A 26,026-nucleotide genomic window follows, 5' to 3' on the forward strand; every position below is an offset into this window, starting at 1 on the left:
ACTCAGCAAACTGTGGAGCCGTGAGCTGACCACAGGAGGCTCAGCCCCAGCGTGCTGCCCGGCGATACGGGGACGTGGGACAGGAATGCACACGAGTGCGGGGCGGACAGCTGTGTGCGGCGGCGGCACGTGTAGGATGTGAATATCATGGACCCCCCCCTCAGACTGCTGCCACCGACTCCAGACAGCTGGTCCTGCAGCTGCAGCCGGCTTGGCCTCTGCCCCAGACACAAGGAGCGATGGGTCCTTGGGAACCGCACCCCCACAACCCCACATGGAGCCTCCAGCCCAGGGACTGGAGGGTGAGGGGGGGTGGCGCGGGGGGTGGAGGGGGACATATGTGCATTCTCAGTGCAACTGCCAGACACAAGCTGCAGAATTTTTGAACTCAGAGATCAGACGGCTGCAGGTGGGTCCCCCCTCCCAGAAGGCCTGACACAAGCCAGGACCGTTTGTCAACAAATCCCCTCCGCCACCCAGCCCTGCTCCTCAAGGGGCCTGCAGACAGCTCGGGGGCAGCTGTGCTGGCGGGCAGAGCGAAGAAATCAATATTCCCAGCACACACACACACTCTCCCCCTCTCTCCTTAAACACAGGCCCGCAGATGCTCAGCCACCCACCACAGGCCCCGGGAGCAGATCAGGGATGGTCTCTGGGACACACACTCATCCCCTCTGACTCCATCGCTGACCACACCAGACACACGTCGACAGACACCCCCAACCCCGTGGCTCAGTCACGGCCACGCACAACCCCACCTCCGGGCTCCAGCCGCCCCGGCGCACGCCCAGGTGCCCCGGCCAGAGCGCCCCAGCGCACCTGCGCAGCCCCGCGCGCTCCCCCCCGGGGTCCGCCCGACACAGGCCCGGGTCCGGCAGCAACAGGCCTGCAGCCAGGCGCGGCACAGGCGCCCGCTGGCCGCGCTTCCCCCGCCAGCACCGGACACCCGCTCCCAGCGGTCCCTCACTCACTCGCCCGCGCGGGCTCCCGTCCGACAGGCACCGGGGCGCGCAGGCCCACCCCGCCCCGCGGCCCCGGGGCCCCCGCACGCGCGCTCGCACCCTCCCGACCCGGTCCTCACCCGCTGTCAAGCTCCAGCTCCAGCAGGGACTGCGTCCGCTCCGAGTTGCAGTGCAGGCACCACATGGCGGCCGCTGGCGGGGCCGGGCGCGCGGGACCCGGGCCGACACCCGGCCGCCCGCGCGCGGCCTGCCCGCCACGCGACCAGCTCGGGTCGCCCTGCCCAACGCCCGCAGGTCCCCGCCGCTCCCGGCCCCGAGTCCGATCCCCAGGCCGGCAGAGCCCGCCCCGCCGCCGCCCGCCAGGCGCAGCGCTAGGCCGGGCCGGAGGAATGTGGCCGGGGCGCGGGAGGGGCCGCGGGGGAGGGGAGGGGCGGGGCCGCGGGGAGGGGCGAGGCACGAGGGGCGGGGCCTCGGGGAGGGGCGAGGCGCGAGGGGCGGGGCCGCGGGGAGGGGCGAGGCGGCGCGCCGGGGGCGGGCCCGCGCTCGGGGGCGGGGCGGGGCCGCATGGGGCGTGGAGATGGGCGGGACCCGCCCCCGCCCGCGGCCGCATTCATTCCCCGCGCTAGCCATGGACCCTCCCCTGGGAAGACTACTCGCTGGCTCCAATACGGAGCCCCCGAGCAGACATATGTCCCTCCCGAGCGTGCGAGCACAACAGATACAAAATCCCCAAACCAGCCAACTGCAGCCCACTCTGCCGACGGCGCCGAGCCCGCCAAGCCTGACTCTGGCCTCGGTTTGTAAACCCGTCTCGCGCTTTCCCAGATGGTGTGGCTCTGGGCTCTAACGTCCCTGCCCCAGAGACAGGGGAGTGGGTCCCCGTCCCCCCGAGTCTGAGGACACCCTTTGGGGGACTTTCTGGTGAGGATCTGATGGAAGCAGCTTCTTTCTCCCTAAGCCCTCCAGATCCTCTGCCCTCCCCCCACCCATAGAACAACGTCCAGACCCCCAGGCAAGCTTAAAGTGATACTATCTAGCATTTTAGAGGTTTTTACTGATATTTGGAGGCCTGGCGTGCTGTGATTCATGGGGTCGCAGAGAGTAGGACACGACTGAGCCACTGAACTGAACTGAACAACACTGTGGTGCAGTTACTACCGGTCCCGCTTGTCAAAAGGGGAAACTGAGGCTCAGTTTAACTGGGTTAATGAAGAGGCTTTCCCGCCCCCTCATGGTTTTCTCTTCGATGAGCAATCGTGGCACGTTGCTCTCAGTTGGCACATTTATGTATTTTCTGTCCTTGGGCGCCTTGAAGGCAGGCACAGCGCGTGGCATCCGCACTTGTGGAATGCTCAGATGTAGCTGGGAGACTCCTCAAGCAGACAGGACCAGAACCCCACCTCTCCGGGGCAGCCCCACCCTCAGGTGCATCTCCTGGAGGGCCAGGCAGCTGGCAGGGCTGCAGGGGGCGGAAGCTGTGGGAAGCCACGCACACAGGGACTTCTTCACGTGCCCTTTCGAATCTTTCATTTGCAGGGGCACCAATGAGGAGCATTATTCCCAGATGGGGACCTGGGGCGAGTGGGGAACGGTGAAGGAGGAGGACTGGGCTGGCTCAGCCTGCAGCTCGGCAAGGGGCAGGCCCCAGGGCCAGTTTAGTACCCCAGGGCTCCCAGGCAAGAGGCTGGGCAGGAGTGCACAGCCCACCTCCACACCCCTCCTCTTCACTTCTGATGTTTTCTTTGATACATTAAAAATAAATGAAGACAGAATGGGAGAAACTGTTTTCAAATTATGCATCTAATAAGGTCTAGTATGTGAAAAAGCTGGCTTGAAATTCAACATTCAAAAAACTAACATCATGGCATCCAATCCCGTCACTTCATGGCAAATAGAAGCGGGGAAAGTGGAATCAGTGACAGACTTTATTTTCTTGGGCTTCAAAATCACTGCAGACGGTGGCTGCAGCCATGAAGTTAAAAGACACTTGCTCCTTGGAAGAAAAGCTATGACAAACCTAGAGAGCATATTAAAAAGCAGAGACATCACTTTGCTGACAAAGGTCCATATAGTCAGAGCTATGGTTTTCCCAGTAGTCATGTATGGATGTGAGAGTTGGACTATAAAGAAGGCTGAGTGCTGAAGAATTATGCTTTCCAACTATAGTGCTGGAGAAGACTCTTGAGAGTCCCTTGGACTGTAAGGGGATCAAACCAGTCAATCCTAAAGGAAATCAACCCTGAATATTCATTGGAAGGACTGATGCTGAAGCTGAAGCTTCAATAATTTGGCCACCTAATGGGAAGAGCTTGATGCTGGGAAAGATTGAAGATAGAGGGAAAAGAGGGCAGCAGAGGATGAGATGGTTAGATAGCATCACCGACTCAATGAACAATGAATTCATTTGTTCAGTAAATTTGAGCAAACTCAGGGAGATAGTGGAGGACAGAGGAGCCTGGCGGGCTGCAGTCCACGGGGTCACAGAGAGTTGGACACGACTTAGCGACTGAACAACACCAACAACAATCCATATTAGGTAAAGGAAGCTTACAACTCAACAATAAAATGGCAAATGACCCAATTAAAAAATGGGCAGAGGGGATCTCCCTGGTGGTGCAGTGGAGAAGAATCCACCCGCCAATACAGGAGACACAGGTTCGATCCCTGGTCCAGGAAGATTTCACGTGCCTCACGGCAACCAAGCCCGTGCACCACAGCTACTGAGCCTGTGCTCTCAAGCCTGCAAGCTGCAACCACTGAGCCTGTGTGCGGAGAGCCTGTGCCCTGCAGCAAGAGACACCACCTCAGCGAGAAGAGTGCACACCATAGTGGAGGGGAGCCCACGCGCCAGCAGTGAGCACCCAGGGCAGCCAAATGCATACATGAGGACTGTTAACAATGGGCAGCGAACCCAAGCAGGTACTTCCCCAGAGAAGATGTATGGATGGCCAATAAGCATTGAAAAGAGGCTCAGCATCACTGATTATTAGGGGAGTGTGAGCCAAAACCACACTGAGGCGGACTGACCGCCACAGGAGGGCTGGGACCGACAGGAGCCCCGCCACCTAGGGCTCTGGAAGAAGCCCTTCCCGGCGGCCGGGAGGGGGTGGGGAGCTGGGCGGGGACACAGTTGGTAGGGTTGAAATAGTCCTGTTGGGGAGGCGGTGGAGAACTCCCACCCCAGCCTGACCTGCCCTCTAAAAACAGGCTGTAATAAATGGGGCCAAGAGAGTTCCCCTCAGCTGTGGAGCGCTTCAGACACGGCTCACAACGCGGATTCTCCAAGGACTCCAGGCACTTCTCCAGGCCCATGGCCTCGCCGCCTGCCAGGACAGTCTTGGCAACAGAATTCCGGCTGGGATTTGCAGAAAGGGCATTGAATTTCCCTGTTAGCATCTGGGCTACAGAGGATGGAGTCCCAAGAAACCAGATGCCTCTTCGTTCTCTTGTTTTCTCTTCCTGCAGAGTGTGCCTTTTGCTTCTGCTGTCTATCAACTGCCTCACAGATTAATAATTCAAGGAATCGTGAGGTGAGTGAGAGAAGTTCCAGTCTGGAGAGGTGGAGAAAGTCAATTTTTCTGCAGAGTGGAAATGAGCAGACCAGGCAAGAAATCTTACATGTGCTGTCTGGGCAAAGTGTTTAGGCTTCTGAGCCTCTGTTTCCTCAGCTGTAAAGGGAGGCTCATCACCCACCTCTCCCCGGCAAATTAATTCACCTTGCCCTTTCGTTTAATTTAGCAAACACATGTTAGTGCTCACTCCATGCCTGTGCTTTGAGGCACAACTGGGGAGACACTGCCCTGTGTATCATGTTATGACAGTCTGGAGAAAGTAGCTTGTCACTCTGCCCAACAAGAGGCTCTAAAGATGAAGGGACATTTAGGCTGGGGCCTTGAGGGGTGCGTAGGGGCCCACCTACAAGGCAATAAAGGAATGAAAACATTTCGTTTCACTGTATCATCCTGATCTACTTGCCTTGGCTCATTTCACACTCTCTCCCACAACTTGACTTCACCCCGTCCCTGGACTTCTGACAGTCCCCCCTCCCCACCTTCCACAGCCTTCCTGCTCTCCTTTGACAGACCAGCAGCACCTACGCCCCCACAGGTTGACCTTCGCAGTCCCTCTCCCACACACCTCCTCCTGCGACGCCTGGTCTGGCTCCAATCTCCAGCCCTCGTCGCCCCTCCAGCAACACCCTCCATGGTGCTGGCTCGCAGCGAGGATTTGGGTTTCAGCTTTTGATGTGCCCTCCCCCAGACTTGCCTACCATCAAAGTCAGAAACTCCCCTTTCATGCTGTCTCATTCCCCTGCCCCTGCTCTCTCAACACAGCCAAGAGTTGTGCCGTCCTTGCCGGGCAGAGCTGGGTCTGCGTCCTCTACAGCATTCCCTGTGCCCACTATGGGCCTGGAACACCAAAGTGCTCAGCTGAATAAATCAAAGGAAAGTTTAGACCTGGGAGGCAAGTCTGGCCCCCTGTCTGCTTTTTTAAATAAAGTTTTATTGGAACTCAGTCACACTCACTCAATTCTGTACTGTCTGTGGATACTTTTGTGCCACAACAAAGTTGAAAGAGACTTATTATGGCTTGCAAGCCTCAAGCGGCTCTCCGTGGGACTCAGGTTGGCCAAGACCAGACCACGATGGTGAGATGAAAGCGGCCGTGCTGTGAGCATCCCCGAGAAGCTGAGAGCCAGGAGGGGCCATGGTGAGCCGGTGCTGCTGCCCACTGTTCAGATGAGGAACCTGAGCCCCCAAGTCAGTGCGGGGTGCAGCCACAAACTGGACATCTCTTCCTTAGCACCTCCTTCCCCGTGCTCTGGCAAAGGATGCCCCAGACGGAGGGAACCGTCATGGTTGGAGGTATAAGGAGCGCTTAAATGAACAATAAACATTGGATGCAGTTGTTATTATGCCAGCAGGTGACAAATGGATGAATAATCCTGTAAGGGCCTGGGAAAGCTCCTCAAGGAGGGCTGTGGACAACAGAACCACATGGTTGGGACCCAGGGGCAAGGAAGAGGAAACCCCACACCAGGAAAGGGTCGCTCCACGGAGCGGCCAAGTGATGCCCAGTGATGCCTGGTGACTGATGAAATGAACAAAACAGCCAGCAACGATCACTTCCTCCAAGAAGCCCTCCAGCCTGGGTCCCCGGAGCACTGCCTCCCCCACCCCCCCCGCACAGCAGATGCTGGTTTGTTGCAGAAGTAAAGGGAGACGGGAGTGGTGGCCAAAGAGGAGAACACACTCACTGCGCCCTCCCCAGGCTGGCTGCGCCTGGGCCAGTTTCTGGACACTCCCTTCCCCGTCCCTCTGCTGAGTCCAGCCAGGTGATACGGACTGCTCGTCCTGAAGCCCTGGAGACAGGGTCCATGGGCAAAAGGCCTATGGCTACCAAGTGCTGCAGTCACTTGAGTTAGGAGTCTGTTCAAGTGGACGGGAAATGGCCATTTGCCGGATTTCTTGCAGATTCAAGGGGCCTGACAATATCAGGAAGAAAATTAGAAGCAAGAAGTTGAACTGCCTTCACCAGTGACAGGCTCTTCCCTGACCCGCCTCAGCACCAGACGGTGCTTGCCACCCTCTCCCGGCCAGCCCCAGAACATGATCACTGGTGTCCCCACTGCAGCCCATCATGATCAGTCCTCTCCTCCTGGCTGGTGGCACAGGACGCCAGATCCTCGGGAGCGGGGGGTGTGACCCACGACACTTGCACCGAGTCCCTCCCCCGGGGACAAGCTCTGGGAAACACTCCGATCTGTCCAGGACTGGCCTGAGCCCACTCAGTGCCTGAGAACAGCCCAGGCCACCCCCAGATAAAGCACAGCCTCATTGTCCCCATCCTGTCTGCGTGCATGTGTGCTAAGCCACTTCAGTCGTGTCCGACTCTTTATAACACTGTGGACTGTAGCCCGCCAGGCTCCTCTGTCTGTGGGATTCTCCAGGCGAGACTACTGGAGCGAGTTGCCCTGCTCTCCTCCAGGGGATCTTCCCGACCCAGGGATCGAACCCCCGGCACCTGTGACTGCTGCATCGCAGGCAGACTCCTTACAGCTGAGCCACTGGGAAAGCCCCTCCATCTGGTCTAATTCCCCTTAAAGTCCATCTCCTCCTGGTTATCTGGCTCAGTTACTTGCTCCCTGGTTTACTGCCCCTCCTCCACAGGAACAGCGTGTCACCAGGTGTCCCCAGCATCCGGAAGGCGCCTGGTGGATAGGAGGTGCTCAATAAATCTGTGATGCGCTAAAGGATCGGGTTGAACCAGGTTCAGTCTGGTTCAGGGCCAGCCACGAGGCCAGTGCCCTCCCTGCTCCCTGTCTGGTCCTATTTGACCTGAGCCAACGCCCCTCTTCACATGAAACTCTGATTCTCATAACCAGGGTGCCCAGTACTTAAGCAACCTGTGAGCTAAAGCGTCTCTAAAAAGAGGACCCCCGGGGGGGCAAAGCAAACGACCACCCCTGACGTCTGTGGGTTTCTTTCTCAGCAGCTGCGCTTCCCTGGGGGCCACCTGCACCAAGCAGGTAGAGGGGGTGGCGAGCCTTGCCCTGCGTGGCCCACCCTGCTGGCAGCACGGATTCCTATCTGTTGCATCCACTTGGCCACCAAGGGCCAGCCAAGCGAGCCCCAGCGGCCCTCTGCTTTGATGAATAGATGCGTTCATTTATCACAACAGCAAGCGCTCCGATGCCTGGCTTGCAAACAGTCGCCGCTAAGTGCTCCTAAAACGACAGCTTCTCTTAAGTGGGTTAGACATTCCCCTCTGCAATCTGCTTTATGTTATTGACTCAACCAACCCCTTCCCTGGTCCTTGGGCTTCCCTGGTGGTTCAGCTGGTAAAGAACCTGCCTGCAATGAGGGAGACCTGGGTTCAATCCCTGGGTTGGGAAGATCCCCTGGAGAAGGGAACGGCTACCCACTGGCTTGGAGAATCCCATGGTCCATGGGGTTGCAAAGAGTCAGAAAAGGCTGAGCAGCTTGCACTTTCACTGGTCCCAGCAGGAGGAAGACTTCATCCAGCTTGACCGGGCTCTATGGCCTTGGGAGTCAGCAGGCATAGGGCAGGTGCGATGTCTGATTCATTAGTTGAATAAACTGATAAGTGGGCACAAGTGCCTTCCTGAATGTGGTCAGTGAGTGCCCGCCAGGCACAGGCTGGGCACCGCAGAGGGTCCGAGACACAACAGACGTGGGCCCTGCCCTTGGGAAGCTGGGCGGCGGGGGCTGGGAGGAAGCGGCCCACACTGGTTGGCGCCAGCCCAGTCTCCACACACGTGTTCACATGCTCTCGATGCTCGCTCAACAAGGCAGGCTCACCTCTCAGTTTCTCACGGAGGCCCCGAAGCCCAGAGAAGGTAAGCAATTTGCGCAGACACATAGCCTGCTAATGACGGCGCTGAGCTGAGAACCCAGGAACGCTGACACTCAGCCCGCGACTTGCCCTCCACCAGTGAGAGACTCAAGAGTGTGGTCCCAGCAGCAGCAGCAGCTGCAATCCCAGCAGGGAATTCCGAACGATGCGCATTCTTGCCCTGCAGTGATTCTGAGGATCCCTGCGCTGCTCCAGGGAACTAAGGTGGGTGATCAGTGCAATCATGCGATTAACCTGGCACGGGGGCAGGAACAACTGCAGGCAGAGGGACGTCCATCAGGGAGGGCTTCCTGGAGGAGGTGGAGCCTGGGTTGGGATCTGCGGCATGAATGGGAACTCACTTCAGGGCCCTCCGGGCACAGGAACGGCAGATACGGGGCGTGAAGTGTGGGGATGGGTGAGCTGTGAGGAATGAGGCTGGAGGACAGGGCAGGGGCTTCATTTTATAGGAGGGTGTTGGAGGGGCTGGGAGCTGGCAGGAGTGGCCTGGATTTATCCCCAGGTTAGTTTTCCAGGCGACCACACGCACCTGTGTGCCAATTACTTAATAGAATTCTGTACATCAGCATACATTACATCTGCTCCATCGGTGAAAAGTCATTCGTGCCGAGCATACATTGAATTTTGTCATAAAAGTAAATCACCCAAACCAAACACTGTTATAAAACCCTGCTCAGAGCTTGTTATCAGCAGAAGGCCTGTGCTTGAGGCTCGCTCTGTCTTTGTTTAAAACAAAGATTAAAAGTATAGAAAATCCATGTTACAGACGGCAGCTATAAAACAGAAGGATGCTTGCTATATTCTGATACGGAATGAGATACAAGATATATGACAAGGAAGGGGAAACACACACAGAGACGCACACACAGTCTGATAGACACGTCTCTGGATGATGACCGCCTCTGGGGGCGGGGGGCGCTCAAGGAAGGGGAAACACACACAGAGACGCACACACAGTCTGATAGACACGTCTCTGGATGATGACCGCCTGGGGTGCGGCGGGGGGCGCTCACTGCCTTGCAGCCTTTTTTATATACTAGTTCCTATAAAATATATTACTTCCTATAAAAGAAGGACCTATAGTTAAGCCTTTTTGGAGTGATAAAGAGGCATGAAAGACATTCGGTGTAATGTGTAATCTATAATCTAATCGGAGGGGCTGAAAGAGCCTGGAGGGGAGCAGCTTTCTCCCAGGGCGGGAGTACATCTGACGGCTCCACGCCACTGAATAAAGCATCCGTGGCTCACCCGGAATCGCTCCACGCCCACCTGTGGCCTGTGTCTCACACTAACAGAAACCCAGGGATCTGAGAATATACTCTCTGCAGCAAGAAAGAACACCGAGATGAGGTCAGGGCCCCTGCAGGCGGGGGAGGGCTGCCTGGTTGCCAGGGGGACGGGAGGCGGGGTTGCAGGGCCTTGGGCCCCTCCTCCGGGGATGTGGGCCTCCCTGCGTCCTGAACAGAGAACAGCAGGCCCCAGAGCTACTTGGGCACCGAGGCAAGGGCCTGCCGCCGGGCGCCACGGTCTCTGAGCCGGTGATCGAGTCCCGTTACCTATCCACGTAAGGAAACCGGGACACGGAGGGCTTCGTGGCTGGTGGCCCCCGAGCTGGTCGGCGCAGAGCCGGGATTCCAGCCTGGGGGTCCGCGTGTGGAAAGTCTCGGGCTGCAGAGAAAGCCTGAGCCCGCGGCTCAGCCCGGGCCCCCCGGGGACTCCCAGAGCACAGCCGCCCCGAGCATCCCTTAGGGAGCGCGACTCGCAGACAGCTCTGGCCTCGCTGCTCATTTCCACAAACGACTGTAATGTACGTGTAAACAGCACAGATGTCAAGGTTTGGAAACCCCTGGAGTGTCAGAAACGCGATTTGAAATTACAAGCGCACAGCAGTTTGTTCCCTTTCAGCCACGTCTGCAGTAATTGTCACCCTGGTGAAGGGTGACTGCATGGAGCGCGGGGACCCCAGACGGAGAGCCAGCGCGGGGCGCGGGCGGGGAGCCGGGCGTTCTCCCGGAGGCCAAGTCCTCTCCCAGGTCTCCTGCTTCCCCTCCCGCGGTGCCCGGTCCCGGGGGCTCCCGGGGGCCTCTCCTGGGGCTGGGCCCCGCCCATGGGCACCCAAGTACGGACAGTGATGGCCCAAGTGCGAGCGATCCTGCTCCGGAGCGCAGCCCCGGTCGGAAGGACAGGTCTTCCCTGAACACACATCGGCTCCCCTGTGCTTCCAGCCCCACTGCCAGGTGTGGGGACCCCGGGGCAGGGGGGGCACTGCCGGGCCCTGCAGGCCTCCTGGGGGCCCCGGCCCGGCTGGACCAACAGTCCCTGGGCACTCACAGTGTGCCCGCCCGCGAGGTGGCGTCTGGTCAGCCGCAGCACACTGGCCGGGGCGGGGGAGCGGAGTCTGGACCCCAGGCTCCCCTGCAGGGAGCCAGCTGTCCCCTGGTCGGGCTTGGTGGCAAATTTAGATAGGCTTAAAACGTCAGCTCAGGTCACAGCTGATGGATGGCCCTGGAGGGATGAAAGACAGAGCCGGCAACTGCGGCGGGAGCCCCTGCACCGGCGGCCCGGGCGCCACGTGCGGCGCCGGGAGGGCGGAGGGAGGCGCGGCCGCACCCTGGCCGGACCCGGGCCGCCCACCCCACCCCGCGGGCCCACCCGCCGCCGCCGAGGGGCCTGCGCCCCCTGCCGTCCCGCTGCAGAACTGCAGCCTGGCCCTCCAGCCCCAAGCGGGTGGGACAGCGTGGGGCCCAGGGGGGCGGCTGTGCCGACCTCCCCACACCCCGCTAAGCTTCCTCTTCAGATCTCCTCCTTCCTGCACCACCGAACACAGCCTCCCCCGCCGTCACACAGCGGGGGTGGGGGGCTGGCTCAGGAAGCAGGGCCAGGGCTCAAGCCCTAGTCACTGACGTTTCAATCTGAGTGACTGATCTAAGGAGGCTGAAAGCCTGGCTCCTCGCTGCTGAAGAAATAAGCGCCGGGGGCTTTCCTGGTGGCCCAGTGGTTAGGACTCTGTGCTCCCAATGCAGGGGCCGGGGTTCAATCCCTTACATGCCACAACGAAGGATCCCACATGCCACAGGGAAGATCGAAGACCCTGCCTGCCACGACTGAGACCCAGCACAGCTACAGGAATACAAAAACAGCTTCAAAGAGAGAGCGAGCGAGAAGTGGCACCGCACTCCTCACCGTGCCCTTCAGTTCAGTTCAGTTCAGTCGCTCAGTCCTGTCCGACTCTCCGCGACCCCATGAATCACAGCACGCCAGGCCTCCCTGTCCATCACCAACTCCCGGAGTTCACTCAAACTCATGTCCACAGAGTCGGTGATGCCATCCAGCCATCTCATTCTCCGTCGTCCCCTTCTCCTCCCGCCCCCAACCTTTCCCAGCATCAGAGTCTCGTCGCATGAGGTGGCCAAAGTATTGGAGTTTCAGATTTAGCATCAGTCCTTCCAATGAACATCCAGGATTGATCTCCTTTAGAATGGACTGGTTGGATCTCCTTGCAGTACAAGGGACTCTCAAGAGTCTTCTCCAGCACCACAGTTCAAAAGCATCAATTCTTCGGCGATCAGCTTTCTTCACCGTCCAACTCTCACATCCATACATGACCACGGGAAAAACCATAGCCTTGACTAGACGGACCTTTGTTGGCAAAGTAATGTCTCTGCTCTTTAATATATTATCAAGGTTGGTCATAACTTTCTTTCCAAGGAGTAAGCGTCTTTTAATTTCATGGCTGCAATCAGCATCTGCAGTGATTTTGGAGCCCAAAAAAATAACATCTGACACCGTTTCCACTGTTTTTCCATCTATTTCCCATGAAGTGATGGGACCAGATGCCATGATCTTTGTTTTCGGAATGTTGAGCTTCAAGCCAACCTTTTCACTCTCCTCTTTCACTTTCATCAAGAGGCTTTTGAGTTCCTCTTCACTTTCTGCCATAAGGGTAGTGTCATCTGCATATCTGAGGTTATTGATATTTCTCCCAGCAATCTTGATTCCAGCTTGTGCTTCTTCCAGCCCAGCATTCCTCATGATGTACTCTGCATAGAAGTTAAATAAGCAGGGTGACAATATACAGCCTTGACGCACTCCTTTTCCTATTTGGAACCAGTCTGTTGTTCCATGTCCAGTTCTGACTGTTGCTTCCTGACCTGCATACAGGTTTCTCAAGAGGCAGGTCAGGTGGTCTGGGATTCCCATCTCTTTCAGAATGTTCCACAGTTTATTGTGATCAACACAGTCAAAGGCTTTGGCATAGTCAATGAAGCAGAAATAGATGCTCTTGTGGAACTCTCTTGCTTTCTCCATGATCCAGCGGATGTTGGCAATTTGATCTCTGGTGCCTCTGCCTTTTCTAAAACCTGCTTGAACATATGGGAGTTCATGGTTCACATATTGCTGAAGCCTGGCTTGGAGAATGTTGAGCATGACTTTACTAGTGTGTGAGATGAGTGCAATTGTGCGGTAGTTTGAGCATTCTTTGGCATTGCCTTTCTTTGGGACTGGAATGAAGACTGACCTTTTCCAGTCCTGTGGCCACTGCTGAGTTTTCCAAATTTGCTGGCATATTGAGTGCAGCACTTTCACAGCATCATCTTTCAAGATGTGAAATAGCTCAACTGGAATTCCATCACCTCCACTAGCTTTGTTCGTAGTGATGCTTTCTAAGGCCCACTTGACTTCACATTCCAAGATGTCTGGCTCTAGGTCAGTGATCATGTTATCGTGACTATCTTGGTCATGAAGATCTTTTTTGTACAGTTCTTCTTTGTATTCTTGCCACCTCTTCTTAATATCTTCTGCTTCTGTTAGGTCCATACCATTTCTGTCCTTTATCGAGCCCATCTTTGCATGAAATGTTCCCTTGGTATCTCTAATTTTCTTGAAGAGATCTCTTGCTTTTCCTATTCTATTGTTTTCCTCTATTTCTTTGCATTGATCGCTGAGGAAGGCTTTCTTATCTCTCCTTGCTATTCTTTGGAACTCTGCATTCAGATGGGTATAGCTTTCCTTTTCTCCTTTGCTTTTCGTTTCCCTTCTTTTCACAGCTATTTGTAAGGCCTCTTCAGACAGCCATTTTGCTTTTCTGCATTTCTTTTCCATGGGGGTGGTCTTGGTCCCTGTCTCCTGTACAGTGTCACGAACCTCCGTCCTGAGTTCATCAGGCACTCTATCTATCAGATCTAGTCCCTTAAATCTATTTCTCACTTCCACTGTATAATCATAACGGATTTGGTTTAGGTCATATCTGAGTGGTCTAGTGGTTTTCCCTACTTTCTTCAATTTAAGCCCTTAAACCCTCGAAGTTTCGGCCTCGCCTGCCCCGCCTCTCCCACCCATCCAGCCCGGCTGGGCTAGTGGTAAAGAACCCGCCTGCAAATGCAGGAGGCGTGAGACGCGGGTTCGATGCCTGGGTCGGGAAGATCCCCTGGAGTGGCGCACGGCAGCCCACTCGAGGATTCTTGCCTGGAGAATCCCGTGGGCAGAGGAACCTGAAGGACTATGGACCTGAGGGTTGCAAAGAGTCAGACAGGATGGCAGTGACAGCAGCCGAGCTGGCTCCGGCCCCGGGGCCTCTGCGCCGCCGCTCCGGCTGCCGGGTGCCCTCGGCTCTTCCCTCTGCGCCGCCGCTCCGGCTGCCGGGTGCCCTCGGCTCTTCCCTCTGCGCCGCCGCCCCGGCTGCCGGGTGCCCTCGGCTCTTCCCTCTGCGCCGCCGCCCCGGCTGCCGGGTGCCCTCGGCTCTTCCCTCTGCGCCGCCGCTCCGGCTGCCGGGTGCCCTCGGCTCTTCCCTCTGCGCCGCCGCCCCGGCTGCCGGGTGCCCTCGGCTCTTCCCTCTGCGCCGCCGCTCCGGCTGCCTGGTGCCCTCGGCTCTTCCCTCTGCGCGCCGCTCCGTCTGCCTGGTGCCCTCGGCTCTTCCCTCTGCGCCGCCGCCCCGGCTGCCTGGTGCCCTCGGCTCTTCCCTCTGCGCCGCCGCCCCGGCTGCCGGGTGCCCTCGGCTCTTCCCTCTGCGCCGCCGCTCCGGCTGCCGGGTGCCCTCGGCTCTTCCCTCTGCGCCGCCGCTCCGGCTGCCGGGTGCCCTCGGCTCTTCCAGCTGCGCATTCCCGACTTGCTTCCCGACTCAGCTCCAGGAGGATGAACGCCCCGCCTGTGGGTCTCAGCGTGTATTTCCAGCCTGGCACGGACTAGGTGGATGAGATGACTACGTCTAGTTCACGTGAATCTGTGTCCTCAAGTCAATGTGCCTTCACAGATGAAGAGGTCCTGCTCAAGGGGCCGGGCCCAGACGTGAGGGTCCTTCATACTTGAGCTTTGGGGGTATGTTGTTTTTGTTGATAGCTGCTCAGTTGTGTCCGACTCTTTGCGACCCCATGGACTGGAGCCCGCCAGGCTCCTCTGTCCATGAGGATTTCCCAGACAAGAACACTGGAGTGGGTTGCCATTTCCTCCTCCAGGGGTCTTCCTGGACCAGGGATTGAACCCATGTTCCCTGTTTGGCAGGTGGATCCTTCACCACTGCAGAACCGGGTGACATTAATAGATGGTAAAGTGGAGGGCCTGGCTGAGGAGTTCTCCCCAGGAGCGGCCAGAGCTGAGATGCGGACCCAGGTCTGCCCTGAGCCAGGGCCGCGTTCCCTCTGAAGATTCACTGGGCTGGGTCTACTCAAGCAGCTCCCACCGAGGCAGGAGGGTGTTTGGAGGTGCCTCTCCCCCAGTTACCAGCAGAGTCCTGGAGGGAGATTCTAGAGAACTGAGCAGAAGAAGCCCATCTCAGAGGAGAGGAGAGCCCTCACCAGGCACCTTACCTTCGCGAGTAAGCGTGCAGGGTCTGAGTCTGAATTCAGAAAAGGCGCCCTCTTCTGGTGGACACAGCGTCTCGCTAGCTTGCCGCTTGGCAGCAGGCATTCTTGCTTTGCCGGCTGCCCTTGTACAGTGCACAACCTCAACAACGGCACAGTGGCGGCGCCTGGAGCTCCGCCCACCGGGGGGCTGTGGCCCCGAGGCCCCGCCCCCGACACCAGCGCGGGCGGGGGGGGTCCCGCTCTCCCTTCAGGGGGGCAGGGAGCCCTTCCGATGCCACGCGGTGCCACCTGCTGCCTCCCTTTCTGAGGCTGGGAGAGATGAAGCCCTGCCCACAGCCCTCTGGGAGATTTCCACAGCAGAGATAAGACACCAGCAGGCCCAGGAGTCACAGGGCCCACGGGGAACACGGCAGCGGGACTTGGGCAGAGTGGAAACTCCAGCCCGCAACCTGGGCTTCTGCCCGGCAGGGACGGGTGAGGGGTGGCGTGTTGGGGTCCCCGAGGAGACAGTCCCTCGGTCCTCTCGCTGGGACCACCCCACGCCCTGGGCTTCTGCACAGAGTCAGGAGGCCAGAGGAGGCTCAAGGTCGCCCAGTGGACAGCTGGCAGCCGGCGGGGCCTCGGCCAGCTCCCCAGGCTCCACCCGAGCTCCAGACCCAGCGCCACCGGGGTGGGCTGGAGGGGGAGCTGGGCCCTGACCGGGGCCTTCTCAGGGCACAGAGGGACCGTTCTTTGTGGCTCAACAGTCCCCCTGTTTGCCCTGTGCCAGGCTGCAGCCTCCCTCAAGGCCTGCTGACGAGAAGGAACTGGTGCCAGCCCCCACAAATACGCGCGGCTTCTGTGGGGAGGCCGTCCCGGGCTCTCTAACCGAGTGGGTGGATTTAAAGGCCCAGAGGGCAGTCACAGAACAGGGCAGAGCCCGGGCCGCTGTTCCCATTAAAACAGGTGGGGGACAAACACACACAGGAGCCCCGCTGACCATCACACCTCCGAACGCCTGCCGGGTTTGCTCCGGGGCGCGGCGGGGGCACATGTCCGCATCACACACTCTCAGAAGGCCGAGTGACTGGACCACGTGCCTGTGTTTCCTAAGCAAACAGGAAACGCAGAGGAATAAACGCGTAAATAAAGCCCAGGACGAAAAGAAGGGGATGGAGCCCAGGACTTCATAGGACGCAGTGAACTCAGGCACGGACCTTCCCTGTGCGAACGAAAGCTAAGTCCGCAGGCCTGCTGGGAGCAGCCGTGCGTGGAAGCTCTTTCACACACAGTGCATTTCAGAGCGACCCGGAGGGCTGGGGCCTAGTACTGTCACAGCCCCACCCCCCACTCCCCCAGGCACAAGCGAGGGACAGCCCAAGTCGGCTCCACTCCCAGGCCAACACCCCCGCCCCCAGGCACCCAGACCTGTCAGAGGCCCCGGGGGCTGTGTCTTTGGGCAGGCCGTGTGCAGAGCCTGCTCTGGGCTCACACAGGCAGGCTGTCGAGGTGCTGGGAGCCATCCTCCCAGCTTGGCCCCACCTGGACCACAGCCCCTGGCCAAGCCTCAGTCTCCTCATCTGTCAAATGGGCGAATCCCCCAACCTTGCGGGACAGGAGTAAAGATCACCCAAGGGGAAGGTCCTGGCCCATAGAAAGCACTCAGCACACACCCACTTCTCCCCACTCCCCTGCTCGGACGGCTCCAGGAGCAGGAAGGTCCTGGCCATCGACAGGGGAAAGGCACCGGGATCTGGAGGGCAGACTGGAGGTCAGCAGTGACCTCCCCCGTCTAGAGGGCAGGCCCTCATCACTGAAGAGAACACAGAGTTCCTTGGGAGCCAGTGGGCAGGTGTGTGTGTCAGTGTGTGTATGTGTCTGTGTGTGTGTGTGTATGTGTCTGTGTGTGGGGGGGGTCTGTGTGTCTGTGTGGGTCTGTGTGTGTCTGTGTGTGTGTGGTCTGTCTGTGTGTATGTCTGTGTGTGTGCGTGTGTCTGTATGTGTGAGTGTGTGTGTGTGTATGGGGGGGTCCGTGTGTGTGTGTGTCTGTGTGTGTGTGTTCAGGTGAGCCTGCACAGCGGCCTGAACCCTGGCAGGTCTTTCTGTGGGCTCCTGCCCCCACCTCCTGACTCTGGGTCCCCCCGGATGGAAAGGTCTGGCGGGGGCAGGGGCAGCGGGGGACATTTAGTTTTCCAGACAGAGGTTCCCGGAACCAGGCAGGAGAGACGCAGCCGGGCCGCCCCACCCCCTCTCACCTCGCTCCAGGGCCAGGGCTGGGGACCTCCTGCCTCCTCAGCACAGCCTCGCTGGCCCCCGGGGGTCTCCTCCACGTCCCCCAGAGCTGAGCTCTGTCCGGCCTCCCCAGGGCCCGTGCAGCGGCTGGCACGGGTCATAAGCCCCGAGCCCCTGCTTAATCTGCCAGAGCCCGACTCAGCGCCAGCGGACACGTGACGCCCGCAGACCTGCTCGGCAGGAGTGGCGGCAGCGGGGAGGGCCGTCGGCCGCCTGGGGGCCGTCCCTGCCACGGCTCCGCACACAGCCTTCGGTCCTGGGCTCCTGCCTGCCGGCGAAAGGCATGCGTACAGGAGGACAGGAGGAGGAGGCGGGTGGAGCAGGTAGGGGAAGGGCCTCACGTGTCAGCAAACAGCACTGGGAGGGCTGGGGAACGGGGTGTGCAAGCATGCGTGCGTGTGCGTGAAATGGAGCCCTTATCCCACACCATTTACCAACGCCAGTTACAGAGCTCATGTAAAAGGTGACTGCGTGACTCCAGGGTAGGAAGGATTCTTAAAACACACTCACACAAATGAAGTGAAAGATCACTCAAATTGAGACCTCAGAAACCAAAACGTTCATTCCAAGATTCCAGGAAGAGTGAAAAATGCAAGACATTTACAACATGTATAAGTGACGAAGGACTGGAATCTGGAATACCTGAAGAATCCTCTATATCAACAATAACAGAAAAACCAAGACAGCCCAAGGTAGGCGGGAGGCTTCAACAGTCCTGTCGCCGGGGAGAACCAAAGAGCCAACAGACGTGTGGAAACGGCTCCACCCCACCAGTGATCGGGAAGGTGAGTAGACCCATTCCACACTGGCCAGGCGAGCAGTAGGAGGTGGCCGTGGTCAAGAACACAGCCCCGAACTGAAGACACAGACGGAAAATTAAGTGTGGCTGGCGGTGCAGTGGAATACTACACGGCCGTGACAAGGCCAAGCGACAGCTCCTCGTGACTGAGAAGAAGCCAGGCCCGGGTAAACACCTCTGGCCTAAATCTATGTCCATGCTGCGGGCTGCGTCTCTTCAGTCGCGTCCCCCATGGACGGTAGCCCACCAACTTCTCTGTCCGTGGGATTCTCGACAAGAATACTGGAGCGGATCTTCTTGACCCAGGGATGGAACCCGGGTCGCTTACGTCTCCTGCGCTGGCAGGCGGGTTTTTGACCTCGAGCGTTACCTGGGGAGCCGTTTGCACAGACAGCTCAGAATAGGAACAAGGCCACGTTGTACAGGTTGCTCAGATAGGTGGGAAGACAGAGCAAGATGGTATTAGCACAGAAGTCAGGACGGTGCGGTCTCTGAGGGGCCACGGTCGCAGGGAGAGCCCTCAGGAGCGGGGCGGGGGCTTCGGCTGCCCTGCGTCTCTGGGCCGGGGTGCTGCTCCTCAGCCTGTCTTTCCATCTTTCCACGTGACGGTTTGAGATGGAGATCCTGTGTGCTGTGGGACACAGGGGACAGGCAGGGACCCCCGCTGTGACAGCAGCGCCCCAGGCCAGGCAGCTGAGCTGGAGAGGCTCATCTGCTACCTCATTTCAAACCAGGGCCGAGGCTCAGAGACAGCAAGGAACCTGCCCAAGTTTGCACAGCAAGTGGGAAGCCCGCAGGGCCGGGACTGGAGTCTCAGTCTCCCAGAGCCCAAGGGAGGGTGAAGGGGGCTCCTCTCCTCTCCCTTCTGGAAGGGCTCTTGCCCCTTTAACTCTGACCAGGGCCCTTAGCGCCAGCTGAAAGCTCTTCCTGGTTTGTTTCCTCATCAAAGCTCCCAGAGGGCAGGGCGTTTGCTGTGCTTGAGAAATATTTGTTGAATGAGAAAATCAATGGAGCTGGCGTTTCCATCGGGACTTTGAGGCCTTAGAAATACTCAGGAGCTTTCCAATATCCCCAAAGGAGAAAACGGAAACTAGCTGCGTGATACTGACACACTTTCCAGAATTACCTTCATAACCGCCTTGGGAGGGGCCCTGTCATCACTCCCACTTTAAAGCGGAGGAGACTGAGGCTCAGATATTTACGTGCATGGCTTCCCTCGCGGCTCTGCCCGCAACGCGGGAGACCCAGGTTCACTCCCTGGGTCGGCCTCCCCTGGAGGAGGGCATGGCGACCTGCTCCGAGTCCTCAGGCCACTTGACGTTGTTCAGTCGCTCAGTCGTGTCCGACTCCTTGTGACCCCACGGACTGCAGCACGCCAGGCCTCCCTGTCCATCACCAACTCCCGGAGCCTTCTCACACTCATGTCCACCGAGTCGGTGACGCCATCCAACCATCTCAGCCTCTGTCGCCCCCTTCTCCTGCCTTCAGTCTTTCCCAGCATCAGGGTCTTTTCCAGTGAGTCAGCTCTTCACATCAGGTGGCCACAGCACTGGAGCTTCAGCTTTAGCATCTGTCCTTCCAGTGAATATTCAGGACTGATTTCCTTTAGGATTGAGTTCCCAGGTGGCTCAGATGGTAAAGAATCTGCCTGCGGTGTGGGAGACCTTGGTTCAATCCCTGGGTCAGGAAGATCCCCTGGAGAAGGGAATGGCTACCCACTCCAGTTTTCTTGCCTGGAGAATTCCATGGACAGAGGAGCCTGGTGGGCTACCGCCATGGGGTCATAAAGAGGTGGACACGACTGAGTGACTAACACTTTCACTTTCACTTAGGCCCCCTGACTAAGTCCAACACCCGATCCTAGCCCCAGATCTGGAGAAGCAGAATAATAAGGCGTTGCCTTAACACCCCGGGGCGACTGTCTGTATTAGAACAGCCTGGCACTGAGCGCTTTTCCAAACCTACATGACCATCCTGATAGTTTTCACTAAGTCCTCAGATAATTTTTTTTTTTTAAGTCATTGGCTCTGGGAGTCCTGGAGCTAAAATGGCCCTCCAGGGCATCTCACCCAAGACATAGGACTCTTCTGGACCACCTCAGCGTGCATACCTCCAGGGAGGAGAACTCACTTTTTTTCTTGTTTGGCTCCAGCTCAGCTAAGCAACAAAGACTCGAATTAGCCCCTGGCAACACTGTCCCACCCTCGGGGGATTCAGAGTCTGGGGAGGAGGAGACTGTCATCCCGTAGGATTGCAGTAGCCCAGGCCCAAACTCGCAGATGGAATGACAGGGTCCCATTGCGAGGTTTTCTATCTCGGTCTGCAGAGCCCGAGGGGATTCTCAGGGTCTAGTCCCTCTGAGCACCTCCCCCAGGCCGTCTGAGTGTGCAAACTGCCCAGCTGTCCAGGCGTGAGGGCCCGAGTCACAGAGGGGACTCCAGTCTGCAGTGGGCAAGAGGGGGCGGATCTCCTGTGGGTGGCAGTGGGGCTGACATCCTTGTTCCGAGATTACGATTCTAGAGCCTTCAGGCACATTAGCAGACGGGTCTGCGGCTTCCCAGATGAAATGGGATGATATGAGTGAGACCCCATGACGAGGTCTGGCACAGAACAGAGGCTTAAAAGATGTTTGCTGGGTTTGAACTGCGATTGTGCTGGGTCAGAAGGCCACACACACTCAGCTCTTCGAAAAGTCACCGAGAACTTGGCTGCCTGCACCCTGCCTAAGCCAGCGCTTGCGTGGTACTCCACTGTGGAGTCCAGGCGGCGGGGGTGGGGTGGGGCGGTGGGGGTCCTGAAGTCAGGCCCACCTCTGGCCCTGCACACTGACCCCTCCCCAGGTCAGTGATGAGGGGACCCAAGGGGAGGAAGACACAGACCTCAGGCACATTCTGCCAGAGGTGACATGGATGAGTGAAGGCCAGCAAAGGTTTTTGGGTGGCCTCGGTGGGGTGGGCCTGGCAGACACCAAAACGGGCGGGCTGAAGGCTGCCTCCAGTGGGCAGGCAGTGGGCAATGGAAGACGCCGCCCCTAGATGTGAGCCTGAGTTACACTTCACGGTGGCCATGAGCACTGGGTCTGAGCAACGGCAGGAGGTGGGAGCCCCGGCCTCTACAGGGACCTGCCCATATCATGTTTCTTTCATTTCAGAAACATCTCCTGACAGGGGCAAGCAAGCCCAGTCTTAACCCTCTGTTTATGATGGATAAGGTGGGCGGGGGTGATGAGACATCTGGTCAACCTTCCCTGACCAGTTAGTGTTCCGTTCCAGCCTGCACACCCCCGTGATGGGAGCTCCCTGCAAGAGCAAAGGATGACTGTGCTCTTTTAGGGGCGCTTAGTACTATTGCCTAGAAAATCCCACGGATGGAGGAGCCTGGTAGGCTACAATCCGTGGGGTCGCTAAGGGTCGGACACGACTGAGCGACTTCACTTTCACACTTCACTTTCACACTTCACTTTCACACATTGGAGAAGGAAATGGCAACCCACTCCAGTGTTCTTGCCTGGAGAATCCCAGGGATGGGGGAGCCTGGTGGGCTTCCGTCTATGGGGTCACACAGAGTCGGACACGACTGAAGTGACTTAGCAGTAGCAGCAGCAGGAACTCAGCACCCCGAGTCAGAACATGAGTCGAAGGACAGCTGAGGACTCGGGGGATCCCAGTGCTGCCTTGGCCTGGGCACCCTGTCTGCACAACAGGGCAGGGGCCTGACTCGGATCATGGGTGTCGTTGTGGGGCTGGCAGGAGTGGGGTGGACAGAGAAGTGGCTGGAAGGGCAGGCACCACGGGGAAGGGTGGCGACTCCAGTCACGAGACTCAAGATGACTTAATGCTCGCGAATCGTGCGGAGCCAGACTCCCTGTCCTTGCCCCTCCACTGCGGGGACCTCCGGGGTGGGGGACGCCAAGTCCTCCGAGCCTGCCCCAGGCTGCAGCTCCCCGAGGATGGCCGGACTGCTGGAGAGCTGGGGGCCCGGGGGTGCTGTGTGACCTTGGGCACGTCCCTGCCCCTCTCTGGCCTCAGTTTCCCCAGCTCTAAGGGAGGCAGGCCCTCATGTGCTCCCTGCGGCACTGATGCTCAGGGCCAGGGCCGGGGCCGTGGCGATGCGGCGCCCTGGACACCACCCGGCCTGTCCTTTCCGACCTGTCTTCCCTCCTTTCAAACGCCACTGCACACGGGCTCTCTGGCCACTCACAGCTGCACAGGCTTGGCCGCCAGGCCAGCCCAAGGGACGAGACAGGCCTAAAGCCGGGGGCAGGGGAGGGTGACCAGAGGTCATCTTGGTCGAGAGCCCAGCTCCCAGGGTTTGCACCCTGTCCGCTGGGGACTGAGGGCAGAGCCAGAGCAGGGGCTCCCCGAAGTGCCAAGCAAGGGCCCCACCCCCACCCAACGGCGGCGCATGCTCAGAGCGGAGCACACAAAGCTGACCAGGCAAGCAGACCGCCCGCCCCGGGGCTGAGGCTCCCGGACAGGCCCGGGGGAGGGGACACCCACTGTCATCTTTCCGCTCTGTTGGCTCCGGGAACAGATCTGCTATGACAGTGGAGAGCTTAGCGATTTAAAGTGGCAACTGCCTGGCAGACACTTGCGGGGGGTGTTTCCCATGACTGTGGGGACAAGTGGACAGCCTGATCACATCTCTGCCGACCAGCTCTGCCTCCCCAGCTAGCTGGGCAGGGGAGGGGTTTACCCGCACCCAGAGCCCCTCGATCCACGAGGCCCCCCCACCCCCGCCCAGGCTGGCAGGCGAGACAGTGTCCTGGTACCCAAAACAGCGCATGGTCACTTGCCAGACACCCTGCTCTCTCCTGCCCCATCTGGGCTGTGGCTCTTCCAGCCCCCGAGCACAGTCCTTTAATCCGACTCCTTGCTTGCTGGGGGGTCTGACCTGAAGGACCCCCAAGGCTAGGGACCAGCGTCTGGGCCATGTGGTCAGGGGAGGAGGGACTGCCCAAGGTCACAAGAGGGTCGGGGCAGGGCTGAATCCGGGACCAGCGCCTCCAGCCCAGCCCTGGAGCGTCCATCTGGTTCCCAACGAATTCCTGAGATGCCTCAACCTCCCCGCCCGCAGGCTCCGGACCCTGGATCCGCGGCCGGGTTTCTCCGCGGAGAGGCGGCGCAGAGTAGCGGGGGTGGGGAAGGGAGGCCGTGGCGGGGGCCACATCTCCCCGCCACCCCGCGACCCTGCGGGCCTGGGTTCACGTTTCCAGCCCAGGCGAGGCAGCCAGCGGTGCAGACGCGGGGACGAACGCGCTGAGCCCCTCCCCCAGATCGCGCCTTCCGCGGGGTTTCGGAGGAGCGATCCGCAGAGCCGGGAGGCTCCGTCGCCCGCGGCCCCGGGAGCGACACCGCAGAGCCCGGCGCCCCCGCCCCATCCGCGCCAGCCCGGGCCCGCGGCGGCCCCACGCCGGCGGCCTCGGTCCTCCCGGGGCCCGGCTCCGCACAGCCGCCCCCGCCGCCGCAGACGCGGCCCCGCGGACCCCCGGCCCCGGCCCCGGCCCCGGCCCCGGCCGCCGCCGCGCGCGCCCCCCGCCGGCCGCCTCCTACCTCGCGGGGCCGCCCGCAGCCTGGAGCGCGCGCCGCCGCGCCGTGCCCGCCGTGCCCGCAGTCCCGCGGCCGCAGGAGCGCGGAGCCGCAGCCCGAGCGCCGCCGGCCGGCCGGCCTCCGCGCCGTGACCTTGGCGTGCGCGGCCTCAGTTTCCCCGGCGGCGGCTGCGGGGCGGGGGCCGGGTGCCGCCCCGGCCGCCGACGTCACCCGAGCCCGGCCAGTCGAGGCCGCCCGAGTCGGCGGGGCGGGGCGGGGGGCGCTGGGTGGCCCCGGCCTTTCGCTGCGACTCGCCGAGACCCCCCGTAAGCACCCCGGAGCCGCAGCCGCAGCCCCCCGGTCGCCGCCGGCCATGCCCACCGCGCTCCCCGCGGCCGCCCAGCTCTGGGATGGGAAGACCGAGGCCCAGAGAGGGTCCGCCGGGGGCGTGGGGCTCTGTAACCCGCCCCCGACGGTTTGGGGACGAGGGTCCGGGCCTGCCGGCGGCGCCCCCTGCCCCACAGCAAACATGGACTGGGCGCCCACGGACTGCTGGGGTCGGGCCTCGGGGGCGGCCGGCCTCGGGGACGGAGGGGCGCAGGCGGCCTGCGAGGGGCAGGGCGCTCCGGGAGGGCTGTACCCCGGGAACAAGCAGCCGAGGAGGGCGCGCTGCCTGCTGTGTAGGGCGGTTCTGAGCGCCCTGACCCCAGGTTAAGGAGGGCTTCCTTTGGTGGGCAGCGGGCAGCCCCCGACCACGTGGGAGCACGGGCAGGCGGCCGCAGTCCGGCCCGGTTAGGGCGCGCGCCCTGGTGGCCAGAAACGGTGAGACAGGAGGCCGGGCCGGGCCGCTGTGGTCCAGAGGGGAGGAGGCCCCTGAGTGGTTAAGTCAGGAGACAGGCGCCTAGGCCCGCCCTGCCACCCTGGGCTGTGCGACCTTGGGCAAGGCACTTCCCTCTCTGGGCTTCCGCGGCAAGGTGCGGGGAGCCTGACCGTGTCCCCTGACAGCTCCTGGCTCTGGATACAGGGGCCGGGGGGGAGCAGGCCGTGGATGCTGGAAGGAACAGGCAGGTCGGAGCTGAGAGGTGCACACTTTGTTCATTCACTTAAGCTGGAAACTATGATCCGGGTTTCACAGCCAAGGGCGGCGCAGAGAAGGTCGGTGTACTGGCCACACTCACACAGACGGCCAAGGGCAGGGCCTCAGCTGAGCGGGGAGCAGGACCACCTCAGTCTCTGCCTTCCTCACGGATAAGAACCTGAGCTCTTCCAGGAACACACAGGCCCGGTGATGGCAGAGATGGGCCAGGAATGGCCCAGCTCCTGGGGGGGTCTTTCTCACCCCTGATGGTCCCGGCAACCAGGACAGTGGTCCCCCTGGGGGATGGGCTTCAGGGCATCACATGAGCCCCCACCCCAAACCCCATGTCATGGTTGGAAGTTTTGTTTTTAAAAGCTATTTTTATACTTGCAAAAACTTTTTTTTAAAAATTAGAGGTCTTGAAGAAAAGATTCTTGTAGTTTTAATCATTAAAAATGCTTCCACAGAGAAGCTATCTCCTTTTGTTGTCAATGCCAGGAATGAGTTACCTGGCTGGCGGGGAGTCAGGGGAGGGGCCTGAGAATAACTAGGGTCTTAGAATCTGTTCAGCGACCACCTTTCTAAGCCTCGTTTGACTGCATCTGCAAAACAGACCCGATGATAAAAACCCTCAACCTGCCCCCCTTCAAAGGCTGCTCTGAGGATCAACTGTGATAAAGTGTCAGAGGTTGTGTAAGATGCGCTGTGTAAATATTTGTATTCCCAGAGGCCACGGCAGAAAATCTGGATAAATCTAACTATATAAAAATGAGAACTTCTACATGGAATAACACATACCGCAAAGTAAAAAAAGACAAAGAGTTCACTTAAGAAGGATATCTGCAGCACGGATGACAGAAGTTCATTGAGGAGAATGAAATGGAAGTTAATTTCCCTAATACATAAAGAGCTCTTTCAAAGAGATGGGAAAAAGATGACTAACCAATTAGAAAAAAAGAGAGCAGAGGATAGAAACAAGCGGTTCATGGAAAGATATTCAATTTCATTTGTAATTAAATGCACATTAAAAAAATACACACTGAAATACAACATGTTTGTCATCATGTGTGTCTACCATGCTGCCAAAAGGAAAAAACAAGTTTGACACTGCTTTTGCTGTGGTGGGTGGGAGGAGATGGTGCGCCCGAGCACTGGCGGCCGAGGTGCAAGATGGTGCAAGCTTCTGTGCAGGGTGACCTGGCAAAGGCATC

At 59.3% G+C, this 26,026-nt stretch overlaps 1 protein-coding gene across 7 annotated transcripts in view; it reads right to left on the bottom strand.

Annotated features, from left to right (window-relative positions):
* LOC129547691 (IQ motif and SEC7 domain-containing protein 1) overlaps nucleotides 1-26,026 on the bottom strand; it is a 142,529-nt gene that overhangs the window by 51,486 nt on the left and 65,017 nt on the right. The window contains exon 1 of one of the 7 annotated variants that reach the window (XM_088831710.1): nucleotides 1,082-1,325. The exons of 4 other annotated variants lie outside the window; for them this stretch is intronic. In XM_088831710.1, coding sequence (XP_088687836.1) covers nucleotides 1,082-1,146 — 65 coding nt within the window. In that variant the 5' untranslated portion in view covers nucleotides 1,147-1,325. Of the gene's footprint in view, nucleotides 1-1,081; nucleotides 1,327-26,026 lie in introns of those variants that run through there. 2 more of the 7 variants (XM_055413474.2, XM_055413472.2) reach the window with 2 other exon arrangements.

Source organism: Moschus berezovskii, chromosome 24 (genome assembly GCF_049115385.1).
Source record: "Moschus berezovskii isolate FMDL1 chromosome 24, NW_MosBer_1.0, whole genome shotgun sequence".
Taxonomy (NCBI): Eukaryota; Metazoa; Chordata; class Mammalia; order Artiodactyla; family Moschidae; genus Moschus; species Moschus berezovskii.